The sequence below is a fragment of the Ptiloglossa arizonensis genome, chromosome 7, assembly GCF_051014685.1.
Source record: "Ptiloglossa arizonensis isolate GNS036 chromosome 7, iyPtiAriz1_principal, whole genome shotgun sequence".
NCBI lineage: Eukaryota > Metazoa > Arthropoda > Insecta > Hymenoptera > Colletidae > Ptiloglossa > Ptiloglossa arizonensis.
Genome location: NC_135054.1, coordinates 11760997 through 11777122, shown reverse-complemented (window position 1 = coordinate 11777122; position 16126 = coordinate 11760997). Strand labels below are relative to the sequence as shown.

General features: G+C 35.3%; 1 protein-coding gene across 23 annotated transcripts in view; it reads right to left on the bottom strand.

Annotated features, from left to right (window-relative positions):
- LOC143148799 (uncharacterized) overlaps positions 1–16126 on the bottom strand; it is a 113986-nt gene that overhangs the window by 52224 nt on the left and 45636 nt on the right. For 20 of the 23 annotated variants that reach the window (XR_012992589.1, XR_012992592.1, XR_012992593.1 and 17 more), the window contains exons 15-19: positions 16012–16110; positions 15534–15731; positions 15268–15451; positions 12685–12789; positions 636–764 (exon numbers count right to left, since the gene is read on the bottom strand). Coding sequence is in view for 6 of the 23 variants with exons in the window: in XM_076315452.1 (XP_076171567.1) it covers positions 636–764; positions 12685–12789; positions 15268–15451; positions 15534–15731; positions 16012–16110 (715 nt within the window). In the remaining 17 variants the exon portion in view is untranslated. Of the gene's footprint in view, positions 1–635; positions 765–8713; positions 9443–12684; positions 12790–15267; positions 15452–15533; positions 15732–16011; positions 16111–16126 lie in introns of those variants that run through there. The other 3 variants (XR_012992596.1, XR_012992597.1, XR_012992602.1) reach the window with 2 other exon arrangements.

Genomic DNA, 16126 nt, shown 5'->3' with positions numbered 1-16126 from the left:
TTACTTAAAGATGCGTCGGGGAATTCTCTCGAAATAACAATGAACGTTTAAACGCGATGATTTGGCAATTCGCTCCAAAACATACATATTGTGACTTTAAATAATTGAAAATACGACCTTCTTAACTTCCCGTATTGATGAAGAAATTCAGTGAAGAGTTTGAGTGAATACTATAAATAACTATTATCGTATCATTATGCTGAGAATCGCAACGAACGCTAATTATGTCACAAAGACAGCTAATTTTATCATTAAAAAAATAACAAAAACTTTTAGCTCGGAAGAACAGGCCAAAAATAAATATTTTTTACATGGTCGAGGTTGTTGTATGATTACTGTATGACTGTTATTTATATAAACAAATTCAACAACAGATTGATTATTCTTGCAGAACGTTCCGGTTTCTTAAATTTGATTGATTGTATGTATCGATTATTTTAGTCATTGAATTTTTTTATCTTTAATCTTTCTAAGGACACTAACGTACACAGGTACCCTTCATATTCAATATTTTTAATACGACGACTCGAAAATAAATACTACAATACTAAAAGAAATTATTCCTAATCAAATTTTAAGATAATATAGCCAAGATAATTTGTTTGAAAAATGCAGAAAAAGCACGTAAAACTTACCTCCGGAATGTCGATTATCCCTCTCGTCGTCTGTCACGTTGACACGCATCGAATCATCCCCCATGGATTTCATATCGTCAACAGTCATGTATCGATATTGCTGTTGGTCGCTAAGCATCGGATCTTCACCTGTGATCAACGTAAAAAAAAAGAATAAATATCAAGAACCGTTAAAATGTACCGCGAATATAATTTACTAGCTCCAGCCGGAGGAATGTAAAAAAATCTAGAGTACCGTTGAACTTGCATGGAAAGAGTGAAAACGTAGTGAAAGATTATATGCACCAATGTAAATAAATGAGTATGAGCCTGCAAATAAATAGAAAATCATTGCCATGAAAATTATCCCAATCAAGCCCAAAGAAGCGAAATTAAGTGTCGTGTCGTTATGTATGTACTTAAGGGTGTCATTTCTGGGCCTTACTCGGAGCTCTGGGAAATAAAGTAAATACACCAGTAATCAGCTATGTGTTAATAATCGGACACTTTTGGAGATTTTTTACATTATTCGTCTAAATGGATGTTAGTCATTAGCGTATAGTCAAATAGCATAGACTCTGTGTGCAAAATGGTTAATAATTATTATGTTCAAGGAAGACAGTTTTTATGACTGAATATCTTAACTAAAAGGTAATTATACACTCTTGAGTTTTTCGTGCTAAAAATAGCTTTCTTCTTGACTATGGTTTAAAAACTTGTTATTGTAACGATGATTACCTTTCCCCGTGTCGAATTTAGTTCACTTGCTCGCAAATAAGGTCATTTTATGATTATGCTGATTACTATATAAATATTTAAAATACACTATTTTTAGACAGGTGTTTAATTATCGATATGAAACAAGGTTCTAGGAAGTCGATCTTTTATCGACACGTTTAACTCTACGATTTTTAATCGTACTTCATTACTGTTTCGTAAAGATAGTATTGTGGTGCTACTAGCTCGACATAAAAGTAATCGAAGACTGAGACAATGAATGTCCAAACACTGGGTCAAGTATTACATATATTTCTCTCTATTAGTGTTATTTTGGTACTTCTGAAATAACACCGAAATTTACTTACGACGAACAGTCTATAGAGAAATCCATTAACATTGTAAACGAAGGAATGGTTGTGAGAAACTAAAGAAACCAAAGAACGTGAACCCAAGAAAAATGAGAAGAAGAAAAGGAAATTACGTCAAAGAAAGGTAATCAGACACGATAATGTGTAACAATTATAGTACGTGTTAACGAAGAATGTATCGAAATTACCGAGGAAATCGATCAATCTGATTTCTCTAAATTTAAATAACTAATCCTCTCCAAATAGGAACATTGCTTTAATTTTTTACTCTTGAGAAGTAAACATGTAGGGATCTAGTAGAATCTCGCAGAAAAATACGTTATGTACTTCTGTCTGATATATATTGGCTATTTATAGAACAAAGATAAGGGAAAAAGTGCTATTTATTCATAATTATAAATAAAAAAAAGACAGTCTGGCAGACTGCCCCACACCTACCTATATGTGTTGTAAACACGAGCATGCCAACTTCAGTCTTAAGAGTAACAAGTTACCATTCGAGATTATGTATAATAGTTATCTTGTCATATTTGGTACGTATTAAACATTTGCTTTTCGTGAATTTTTATTTTTATGTTTCAAAGTTAGGTCCACTTTCCGTATTGGTTACAAAAGTACCAATATGCAGAGAGAAAAAACAACAAACAGGAAACATAGTTTTTTAACAATAAAAATTATTAAAGAAAACGATTTCTTCCAACACATCCGATTAACCGGTGCATTTACATCGAATCGACAATGAACAAATAAGATCGCTGGTGACGCGTCTAGAATTGTTAAGGAAACAATTACGAGGTTTATTCATTTTTTTTTTTTTTTAACGATTATGAAATCTAAGAAAAACAGGAACTGAATGTAAATTTCAATTCTGCGAGTGAAGAACGTATATTTTCCGAATACAAAGTTTTTATGCCACGCCTTGACCATATAAACATAGAATTCTCTCGAGAGGTATCAAATGTGCCGTTTCACAGATAACATTCATCGTTATCGTTTGACCGAGAAAAACATACACAAGTCGGACAAATATTTAAATAATTCTCCGCTACGTATATTCTTTTCACGTTCTTGTTCATCCATGAGGCAATAACGAACAAAAGTAACCGATCAACGATCGTTGAAAACTCGATAGCATCGAACAATACCTTCATGAATAATAATAAGGCAATGATCTTACCTTCTCGTTACAATTGCTTCCAGACAATCTACCATACGCGAGTGTAATATATTTACGAGATAGTTTATACAAAATGGAACGCAAGAGAGCACGCGTACAAACAGTATCGAATTTTTTTCACGACTGACAAATCTCAACTCGGTTACTCAATCACCTTGTGCAACTTCGAACGTACCTTATCGGATATATCAAGATTGTGGAGCACAATTATCTAATAAACGGCCAACCTACAAACTCATTGCCCACGTTAAACAGCGACACCATAAAACCACACCAATTTAGATACGATTCGAAGGAGAAGTACATCGTCTCTCTAGAGTACTTTGGAAAGGTACATCTTGTCCGTGCACTTTTTTTTATCTAAGAATAAAGAACAAACTTTTGTTTATCGCCTCTGATCAATTTCTACGATAGTTCGATATTGAAACAGAGTGGATCGTTGATTATTCAAATCGAAATGTCGACGTTAGGAAATCTCGATAACTGAGCCTCGTTCTTCAAACGCTCGACCTCTTATCTCTGTCTCTATCGATCGATTGTACGAAAATCTGTTTATCGGGAACGACTCGTCTCTCTATTGTTTTCAATAACTGGCGTTCCATTGTACGATAAAAGACACACTGACAACACCCGGGGTATTTTCAATAGAAGATTTCCAATAGAAAGGTAAACTTTCTTCTCCCGTGCAGTGTTCTCCCGACGTTTCAGAAGCTGCACGTAAACACGGAGATGATGTAACTCGTTATCCGTGGACCACGAGGCGATGGAATCAATAATATCTGAAATTAATATAAACATCGAGCAACTGGCTAGGAACGATACCACATGGAGAAACTGTAAAACGAAATCTCTAATTTTAGCGGTATTCAAGGACACCGTACCGAAGCATTTCTGTAACACATTCTGAGCCTGTTTCCACTACGAATAGTTGACCTCATAGCCAGTGACCTATATCTCCCTTAGTATGCACGCACGCGCGCGCATCTGAAAACTAACTGTGTAATCACGTCGAATCTTGTTGAATGTAGTTAACCGAGAACGTCATAGACTAGAATAGTACAGAAACCGTTTGCTAATCGACGAGACACTTCGTCTATTTAACGCTGCATTTGACGTTAATCGAATCCACGATTCCACGTATCGCGTACAGTTTTGTCACCGCGCGTTGCGTCGTGACGCGTCTCGAGGTAGACGAAGAAGAGCAAGAGAGAGAGAAAGAGTGAAGAAAAGAAAAAAGAAAATAGCAACAGGCGTCACTCACTGCGAGAAAGCTCCCGAAAACGCTGTCTACTGGTTCGCGAGCGCGGTGACTGGGCATCGTCGTACGGCTTCGTCACTTTTAGCCAGATACAAGAGTTTCGCGCGTACGTATCATCCGATTCTGTTGTTCGCGCCGCGTCGGGCGCCGCTTTACAATTCTAATAAACCTTTATCGCCGAGTAATCGTTGTGCCGACGCGTTACGCGCGGCACGCTGCTGAGAATAGACGCTGGAACCCGAGTATCCATGAAAAGAACACGAAACGAGGGAAATCGTAACGCGCAACGACACACGTACCCGCGAACACAGGCATACACGGACAAACTTGCACAAACGTACACACAATGTACACACAACGTACACAAATATACACAAATGTACACAAACGTACACAAATGTACACAAATGTACACAAATATACACAAATATACACAAACGTACACAAACGTACACAAACGTACACAAACGTACACAAACGTACACAAACGTACACAAATGTACACAAATCTACACAAGTATACACAAGTATACACAAGTATGCACAAATATACACAAATGTACACAAACCTATGGAAATCTATATACAAACATACGCACACACGCAAACAGAGTCACGTCCCATCCCATCGTCCCTTCCCCCGCCCGGTAATGCCAACTAGCTGGCCTTGATCGTCGCCCCTCCAAACGACGTTCATCGCGATATCATCGTTCGCGTCTTATGTCATTCATGACCGTCTCATTGTTATGTCACGAGCAAGGATCTCAGTCACGTCGTCACGTCCCTTCTGCCGTCCAATTAAACGACCTGACCACTGCTCCGTTTCTCACTCTCTCGTACGTACACACACATACTACTCTCTCTCTCTCTTGTACACACACTCTCTCTGTCATTTATGGCCTGGTAAGTTTCGACACGTTCCGTAGCTGCATTAGGCCTCGGGCTGAGATAATCGTTTCAATACGAGCCGCCCGGTATCGTTCCGCGACGCGAATATCAATGCACTTCCTACGTTCATAAAGTCACGTACGGGGAACTTATTTTCAAACGGAAACCGAGACGACGAGTACCCAACAGATGCCCCAATACGCGGCACACTCGTCCAACAACGTACAATACGATTTCGTGTTTACACTGTCTTCGAACCTGTCTCGTTTACGGTTCGTGCAACAGATGACGCGTAAATGTGCATCGAATTCTGCATCGGCAATTCAGATTTATAGTATGCACCGCGAAGCAACATCGGAATTTACTGTACGCACGTGGCCACGCGCAACGATTCAAAGCGTCTTCGAACGCGAATGTTTAAATTGCAAACCGTGGAATTTAATTTCAGAAATATATCAACGGGTAATCGTAATCGATCGATTACGAGTGTACACTTCGAAACCAGAGAAAACGCATCTGTTGTCAATTTTAGATAATGTTGAAAAGAAATGAACAAGGATTGCATTTTTATACGAAAGTGTTAACGATTCGTTGTTATTTAAGAATACATCACCGCGAAACGAGTCGGTGTAATTGCCGATGTAACGAGGAAAACTTTGTTATTTAAAAAGAATTGATTCTACGGAGGAATAATCGATATACCGAAGGAAATAAACTTTTTTTTGTAATATGTCACATTTTAATTTAGCGGGACAAATGTTGAAAATATTCAACTCAATTTGTAACAAAGACGAGATGTTTACTTGTTTATATTTTGACAAACCGCGGAAATCTTTGTCAAATATAAATTATTGACTCTGTTGATGTTGTACGTTATGTGAGTGGCGTGTAAAAATAATTCATAGCTGACACTATAACTCTCGTTCCAATCATTAGACACAAAACAATCCAAGAGATTCTGAGTCTGTACTAGTGTGGCTTTCGATGTGGAGAAATAAGTGTAAAAGAAAAAGATAAATAAATAAGTAAGCTCATCCTCTCCGAGCAATTCAGTGTTTAGAAGCTATAAAAAAAAATCTGTATAATAAACAAGTTCGTATCTTTCGATCGTTACTTCTTTTACGTAGGTGGTTTACGGTTTATTAATGAAATCGTAATAAGTTTGTTGTGTTTGGTACTAAGAACATGTTTCTTAAATCTGTATCAATAATACGAAAACTACAAACGACAGAGAGACATTTACTGTATAAATATAAAAAAATTAAAGTCGATTCGTCTATTTATTCTCAAGATACTTCGTTATCGAAATTTAAAAAATGTTGTTTCAGAAATAGTGACTTTGAATAGGCAAATATTTTTAATGCACAGACGCACTGCGGTCTATCGAACTCCCAATTTGTTTTTCTTTTTAAAATGCGTATAAATATAATTTTTTCCTTATCTTTGTCTTATAATTAATGTGTTTTAATTCATGTTTTTTAAATTTAATCGAAAAATAGTCAATCTATATCAGACGACAGTACACAATGTATTTCAGTGGAGATCTATTACACTTGCACGTGTTTACTTAAAGATTAAAGCTTGTACACATATATACGTAAATTTAGATTTGATAGGGATTATAGTTCAAAGTCTTACACCTTTTCCAATTTTTCCAAACACTTTAGAACTATCCAAGTTTCAAACTTTGATAAATTGCACACGAAATCAATTGTCATTACCTCGAAACCAGATAGATACCTTAACGTTGAAAAAGATAAAATTATATTATTAATTTCAAAATTCCTTCATTACAGTAATAAAATATAAATATCAAGATTATTTGCGTTAAGTTTAAAGAGAATTTAATAATGTAAGCAATATTCAAGACTTGTTGAAAATAAACTTTTTCCTTTTGTCTTTTATTTCGAATTCTTTTCTAAACATGTTATCAATGATTATGAATTATCGAATATCATTGATTCTCATATCGTTATATTATTATCAAACCATATTCCATACTTTACAGCCAAACTTGGTTCGATTCTCTCCGACAATTGTGCAATTTTCATCAAACGACTTGCATTCGTTGTGCAATTTTATTATTATTCCTCTGTCGCTTGCATTTGTTTCAGTTACCTTTTTTAATACAAAATTAATCGATCGTGTCACTGTAAACAACGTGTAACAAAAGCAACGTTTATGTTATATGTTTGACGTCGTTCGAACATTTTAGAGAAGTTCGATAATCATTGTGTAAAAATTGTTGAGAAATTCACTTTCGTCGAAAAATTCTTCGTAGATTTATGGATTACGTATTCGTATACGAAAAATCCATTCAACCTGTAACTGTTTTCACAAGAACCCGGCTAGAATGAATATTTAACCTTGGTTAACACGTTCAAAGCGTCTAAAAACAAAGTCGCGTGGCGAGTGTTTCATTATCACTTTGTAAGCATTGGTTATCGCTTTCTGCGTACCGTGATAATTATTATACAAAGAGCTTTTCTTACATTCGCATTCTTCACCATGAGTTTGCTTTTCAGAACATTTCTTATCGCCTATACAAATACTAAAAATGAATACTTTAAATAATATTCGTAGTATATTTAAATGCACCGGATGTAAATTTCCTGGCATAAATATTCACCACCTAATGAAAAAAACAAAATGTTGATTAATCCCGAGTACGATTAACATTTACGCGATATACGAAAAATCTTCGTATTTTTAACCCGAATTGGATTCCCAAGATCTTTCTTTCAATCGTGTGATTTTTGTTTAATTTACTTCAGATTTGTCTCGATAAATCTAAATATTACAACGCACCGCTCAAAGAATTAGTATTCACAGATGATAATTTATCGCTGAAAATACTACTCCGAAATGGCGCGACGCAACATCCAAATCTGAAAATAGTTTTATTGTTTTTGGCATATCTTTCAAAGAAAAAACCTTCCATTCTGTTTACGCGGCATAAATCAAATAAAATGGTCGATTACTTAACTCCCTTTTCCTGTTTTTCCTATACTTTTACTAATCGTGCGCGAAAGTATACAAATATTTCTTACAACTAAATTGTTTCCATAAAATTGTTTCCAACTAATTTTATTTCAATAGATCACACAAATTCGTTTAATTCAAAATAAAATAAAGTTCAATAGTGTCTCGATCGACGTCAAAGTTCAAATTCGATACAAATCATTCGTTCCGGGACAAACTCAACAAAAATTCTTCCCATTCGCGCTCCATTCGAACTTTGAGAATTCAAGTTGATTCATACTTTGAGAACGTGTTTAAATATTCGAAATAAAATTCGGAATAAAATTCGAAATAAAATTCGGAATAAAATTCGGAATAAAATTCGAAAAAGCAAAATCTCCGTTCATATTACGGAATATCACGAATACGTTAAACAGTAACGATCACATTTGCCAAGATTCCGATCGCATAATAGATATTCACAGGTATCCCGGCATTCCAGTAACTTCGGGGCGTTATCTAGTTTGCTCGAGGCTTAGTTCCTCGCGGGTCAATGTTTCGTTCGTTCCCCTATCGAAACGATCACGGAGAAGAAAAAAACGTGGTAACGACACTGCGCGTATTCGAGCAACGATGATTTTCGCGCGAGGAACAATCGCACTGATAGAAAAAAAAAAAAGAAAAAAAAAGAAAAAGCGTAATCGTGCAACAACGAAAACATATTTACACATAGTGTCGCTGTTCCTGCTGGATGTACACCCGCAACAAGCCATCTTCTTGGATTCCTTTCGTTTCGGTCGTCCTTTGGCCATATCGTTCGATTATTTACGCACAACGTCGGAGGGAAGTAGAAAAACCGCGGGAACGCGATTCGAAAATGTTCGTCCTTGTCGATGAAAAGTAGAATAAAAGGAAAAACGATCCAAAGAAGCGTATCGAACACCTTCGCGTACACGCGAATACAATCAAGAATCCGCACTTCTCCGAACGAGAGTTTAGCACACCGTTGTAACTTTGTGCTCGACTCAGTGAACACGATGTACTGACGATGTACGCTACGTACAGGACTAATTACATCACCGACTCGACTAACTGTCGACGGTTTGCGAGCTAGGTCACACGAATTACAATTAGCGCACGTTATCGCTACGCATTCATTGATGACATCGTAGTATGCAATTGCAGCCGGCTCGCTCCTCTCCACTGTATCGTTCGTCTACGGTTTATTGTATCGTAATCGATCGAAAATTTTTACGAAACGTCGCGACGTTTCCAACCACCGTTCCAGGTTGTGTACTGTTACCGTAGGTCCACACGTTACGCAAGTCACAACGTGTTCTCGGCCGATTAGATTTGATTTGTTAAATTGCATTAACCGCGCGCCCTGAATGCTTCCTTTCTTCCGTGGTATTTCGTCGCGTGCTAGCACCGGCGGGGTCAGGAACAGCGACTGTCTGTAGATTAATACAAGTTCGACGCAAGACTACCTAACAGAAACGTGACCTCATTCCGTGAATCACCAATTTTATAATAGTAACCACCGTCGAGCTTTTCCGCTACTTTATTTACATCGCGAACAACACTTGCATACCCGTTCCTCGTATACTCGGAAGCGTGATCGGATGCAATCGTTGGCAGTGAATAATTTTTAACAGGGGTGGGGGATGGATTTGCAACGCGTTTAGGTGCAAACTACGTAACGCGAACGATATCGTCGACGGACCCGTGGTAGGAGTGAAGTCATAAAATAATTTTACAACCGGTAATTAGACAGTAGGATGTAATTCATCGAGGTATACGAGTCGCGTGGAAATTTTCCTTCAATGTCTTCAATTGCGCGCCACACGTGACTATGTGTCGATCGTTCGATCTTGGTAAACCCGAACCGATCCTTCCGTGGAATCCTTCGATGGAGAATCGGCTATCGGGGATCGTTTTCAACAGGACGAACGTTATATACACACAACTCCCCTGTGCTTCGTAAAGTGTGCTCACGTCCCCATTTACGGTGTAACGTGATCAATTAACGTTAACTGCTGTCGTTAGTATTCGTTGATCGCTTTATCCGCGTTTCTCACGTCCTTACGCATAAATGCACGAAACGTGTGGAAAACGAAAGTAAACGATCCAAATAGAATCCAATCGAACGATTTCAACGAATAAATAAATAAATATATAAACTGAACACCGAATGGAAATTAATGAAAAGAAATTCGTTATATAAATTCTGGTATTTTGGTCGTGAATCGTATTTGGCCATTTGCCAGCCAACAGGGGTTAAACTAACTGCACGAATAATATGGTACAAGACGCATACCAGCTGTTGCATAACAGCTGAAGCAGAATGCGTGTAGGTACGCGGATGATACGTCAAAACAGATCACACAAGCCCGAGTCTGTTCCTGCCGACTGGCATAATGATCGCACAACTCGTTATTATGCAAATTGCATTAACAGTAGTAGTAACGCGCCCTACATTCATTAATGTACCGTTTTCTCTGTTTTATATTCGAAAACGTGAGAACGCGGTATTGACATTTCATTCGGAGCGAAACCTAAACCTTGAATCGGTGTTGCAGCTGCAGTCGTTCGAAATTCGTTCACGGATAATACGCGAAGGTTAATATTTGTAAAAAATTCGTTAAAATTTGTAGAGAATTCGAAAATTTGTAGAGAATTCGAAAATTTGTAGAAAATTCGATAAAATTTGTAGAAAATTCGAAAATTTGTAGAAAATTCGATAAAATTTGTAAAAAATTCGTTAAAATTTGTAGAAAATTCGAAAATTTATAGAAAATTCGAAAATTTATAGAAAATTCGTTAAAATTTATAGAAAATTCGTTAAAAACGACCAGTGCAACGATCCGAAGTACAAGCACGTTTTATTAAGAAAACGAGGAGTATTCTCAACGTTTTTAACGTTATAATAGTGGTAGCAAAAATAAAAAGTTTGTGCAAACGTCGAACCACGAGATATAAATAATTGTTTTGTAAGATATTTATCCAGACACCGTTTAAGGAAACTGTTTCAATTCTCCTCGAACGAATTCCTCGCTCGAATCATTTTTCTATTTTATGTTTATTTCTGACTACCTTAATTCGACTATTTTGTTATCATTGACGATTCTTCACGGATGAACCGTAAAACAAGTCACCTATTTTTCGTAAGACATTCATTACGTTTTCACAGAAGAAGAAAAACACTTACAAACTATTCCTATTAATGTACTCCTGTGGTGTGTCTTTGTCGACTATACCTTGAAGGGGAACTATGTCAAATTGATAAAAAAAAGGTTTTTTTTTAATATTACCACACGTTCGTATGTATAATTAATCGTATCGATTTTGTGAGTATTGATACCGATGAGAATACAGTAATGGTATAGTAATGGTACGTATTGTACACGCATGGATAGCGTAGTGACGAAATTATACTTGTGACTCCGGCATAATAAATGGAACTCATGTGAGATACTTCAGTGACGACTAATGAACAGATGATAGTAATCTCGTTGAATTATAAGTAGCGAGGATAACGCCACTTCTATATATATCCCTACTATTTTATACTGCGTACGTAACTGATTCAAAACAGCATATAGTTCTGGAGAAGAATACTTCTTATCGAATAGAATAAAATAAAATAAAATATAAAAAGAATTCAACATAATTTTGATCATTTTTCTGTTTAAATACCAATGAGATTATTTACTTCGATATCTATGAATGATACAATTTTTTAAATAAAACCTCAAAGAGTTCCCAAGAGCCTTGTTTACAGATTAGAAAATAAAATAGAAAAGAACAAGTGTATTTGTTATAATCGTAGAATCGATACTGTAATTAAAACGTTGCGTTCGACAATCACGGCAAACAAAACTTCTTTTAAATTTCGATAGCATTTGGACTCCTTTTGTATAATACAACACAAATTGTTCAAACACAGTGTTAAAAACTCAACCCATAATTTAAATATATGGTTAAATAGGTTTTTACGGCTACTAGAAGCGTTTCAAATATACGGAGGCTTGCAATTTTACACGGGTAGGAAACGGAGCAACAAGGATGGTAAACGAAACAGAGTGTGAGCAAATAGCGGTTTAAGGAGAGGTATGTCTGTGCATGTCTCTGTTATTTACGTCTCAACGCATAACAATAGGAGAAAGAATCCACTAGAACGAACTAAATGGTACAAAAGTATGCAAAAAATCATTCGTTGGATTCATCTCAAGGGAATCGACGACAATCAAACAGGCGTACAATCATCGAAAACGTTCTAACTACGATTTCGATTAATTCACGGTGTAACACAGAGGTGAAAGGTAACGATTATTCGTATAGAAAGAGTACGTGTTCAATTTCGGACGATTAAACGAATCCTTGAACGTCCCCGAATAATTAACACGTGAACGTGTACAGGTACAAAAATTCACAGAAAAACGAGAGTAACTGAAATTCTTTTCGCATGGAATTTTGGAATTTAAGAGAAAGGAGAAAAAAAAACAAAAAAAAAATGTATATATATATATACGAATGATCCGATGCGCACGTACGCAAAATTCATTTTTCGTACCTATGTGCTGATAGATATATATATATATATGTATATGCTGTATGTATGTATTTATATAAATATAGAATGTTGCGCGCACGTGTGATATGTGAAAGAGTGACAGAAACAGAGTACAGACAACTTACGGGTATAGGTCATTTGGCCCTGGTAGTAAGAAGGAAGATACACGTGTTGCGCGTGTGGAGGCTGCCCGTACACATTCATGGCTGCCATGCCGATTTCATCACCACCTACATCGTACGCCGTCGAGTAAGGTCACTTTTTTTCTCTTCCTTTTTTTTTTTTTTTTATCAAAACGCTAATTTCGCACCATAAACACTGTTTCTAACTTTCGCTATCACTGGGTTGTTTTAATTACCAGACGGTACGTAGCAGTAGATAAGATTACCGCGGGAACGCAGTTTGTTCGTTTGCTTCGACTTCTTCGAAATTGATGCTATTCAAAACAATGAATATACTTTTTATCATTTTTCCCTCTTTAGATCAGAATGGATAATTCGTCCAATTTTCGACAATTTTCGACAATTTTCTTCCCATTTCTCGTAATGTAATTCTGAGCGATAGTTACATTGTTTATCGTTTACAACGATATTTCGGTCTGTGGATAGGTAGATACAATTTCGTGGATATAGAGAGAGTCTTGTAGGGAAGATCGAAACGGAGTTGTGAATAATAAACGGTGTAACTGTTGCTCCAATTTCTGCTGTTCAGTTTACGAGTTTGGAAAGAAATTATGCAGAATTTTACCTGATTGTAATTACACTTACTCTGCCCCTCTTTCGTTGAAATAAATATATGAGATCATGAAAATCTGCTAATTTCTTATTAACGAGGTGTCGTTAGAAAAAGCCAGGGATTATTCGATAGAAATTTAGTAGTTTTTAAAGTTACGCGTATAAATTTGTTCTAATGACATACGTCGTTTCTATATTTTTATTATTTAATGAACTGCACGTATTCAAACAAAAGGTTCTAGTAAAGCAAACAAGCAAACCTGTTAAATATTGTTTATTGTAATCAACTTCGTTTCACCTAATTGAATATACATAAAGGAATTTTTTTTCTACAATATGTATACTATTTATGATACAAGAAGTCTTACACAGATAACTGCAAAGCAACATTGTTTTATTAATTCAATTTTCAATATATGTAACAGTACTATCTTGTGAAAGTAATTATTTTTATAATTGATTCTAAATCACTACCGATAAAAAGCGTTAAAGTATATTACCTGTGTAAGGAGGCAACTACGTTATAGAATTTTATTGAAGTTCTAAACCTTTATGGTCTATGACATATATATGTATATATATGTAAAATAATCGAAATGTCTTCAAGTTCTCACTAAATTTTATTTGTACATCTAAAGACTATAGTTACAGACAGGGAAGTTAAATATATTTCTTAATTGTAGCAACAACCCAGTGAACATATGCTAAACACATGCTCTTGCGAAATGAATGTAACATAAACGCAACAAGACAAGCAAATAATATATCACCATCTAGCATTTTGATTCTAAATTTGAAATTTGGAAAATACTTATGGCTCTCTAAACACTTTTCTCATTATTTCAAGTAAGACGTCGTGGCTGGTATTGCGATCCAAATATTAAGTACCTGTCAATGAGTGTTAGTGTTTTCTGCTGCCCGAAATTTGGTTGTATAATTATCATTTTTGGGGTACGGAAATATCACTAATTTGTACTGGAAAAGTCATTGTAGGGTTCATGGTATGCATTCAAAAAAAAAATTATTTTTCTGTGCTTTCATGCTCCAGGCACATGCATTGCAAAATGAACCATTGGTACTAAAACGTAATTAGACGAATAGATTATATACTCATAATCATTGTAGACATACATTGAATAGTTTTATTCTTACTACGTGCGATTACAATTGTAATCTGCTAAAATTTAATTTACGTGATGGTGAGTATATACTTATTACGAAGATACGAAGAGACATTTCTTTAACGAAATGCTATCGAAATATAAAAAATCGCGAAAAAATTGTATTTCAAGATACAATTTGCTAATGTTGCAGAGACGATATTGCACGAAATATACTACCAATGGATAATTATTGGTATCGATAAATAATGTTTTGTCGAAGCGGTAAAAATTTGTTTAATACTGTAAAAGTGTGTGATTAGAATTAATGATTATCTTCTTTCCTTTTGACATCCTTTTACGATACGTTTAACTAAATACTTATAAAATTTTATTTCAAATACTTTCCAATTAAATCGTTTCAAGAAGTAATTTCATGCAATAAATTCTAACGTGTATTGAAGATTAATTATTCAAATTTGAATATGTCAATACTCTTGTGTACATACGATAGCCTGCTATAACTATAAAAAGCGCGCATCACAGAAGCAAAATTACATTACAAGCATCCTGATAGATTACTACTGCTTATTTCATAAACTTCAATTTAGTACATTAGTAAAATAATTTCCTAAAACACTAAAGCATTATCTTAAATAGAAATATGAAATAAAAAAATGAACAAATTAAAACCTTAAATTTTAATTTGATTTCCGAAAAATATTGACCCGACTGGTCCTTAAAGTTACTTTTATGTTCCCAATTATTATCGCGATGTCTTTTCACATCGCAATATTTTTCAAATTTTGATTCGGAGACTACAATTAAAGCAACAATTGAAATTTTGTAAAATAAAAAAGAAACAAGCACTTACCCCCTTCATCTTCGCTATCGCTCATAAATGTCTCTTGCATCAATTCAGGAGCTTGAACTCTGTATTTCTCTTCTATAGTAACGGTGTGAGTCGTTGTAATGACGGTTTCTGTAACCACTTTTAAAGTTTCGATGACGCTAATGTAACCAAGTTTTAGAGCAATATCTAAAGCAGTCTGGCCATTCTGTAAAAAAATAAAACATTTTTTTAAAGACGATGCATCAGCAAAAAATTATAAACTAAAAATATTTACAAAGTTGACTTACGTTAGTCGTATTGTTCGGCTTGGCTTTACCCTCCAACAATAAATTGATCACTAGGGTGTGACCCTGTTGTGCAGCTTGATGCAACGGAGTATATCCTGCATTAGTACTGCTGTCAACAACTGCACCAGATCGCAAGAGGAATCGTACCATAGCTGTTTGACCAAAATGAGCTGCCACATGTAACGGAGTATAACCAGCCTAGAATCAAACACATCGTTTTTGTTTTCAAATAAATGTGTTAATAGAAGTATTATAATATTGGATATATCTCAGAAAATATTTCACTATTATTCTTTTAGCTTTTACATTTTGTTCTTGCGAGTATCTTGTTTCTTGTATATAAAAAATCGTTACATAAAAGATACGATTTAATCGTTCAAATTACAATAACATTGATTATTCAATAGCAAATCTTTTTTATATTTCTTCCTGCAATTTTAAAACAAAAAAATACTGGGTATTTAATAAGATATCATACCTTCGTTTTAGCATCAATCTGAGCACCATTTTTTAAGAGGATAGATGCAACGTTAACTTTGTCTTCTTGTGCGCACAAATGAAGCGGCATGAGACCATTCTGCAAAAAAGGTTGA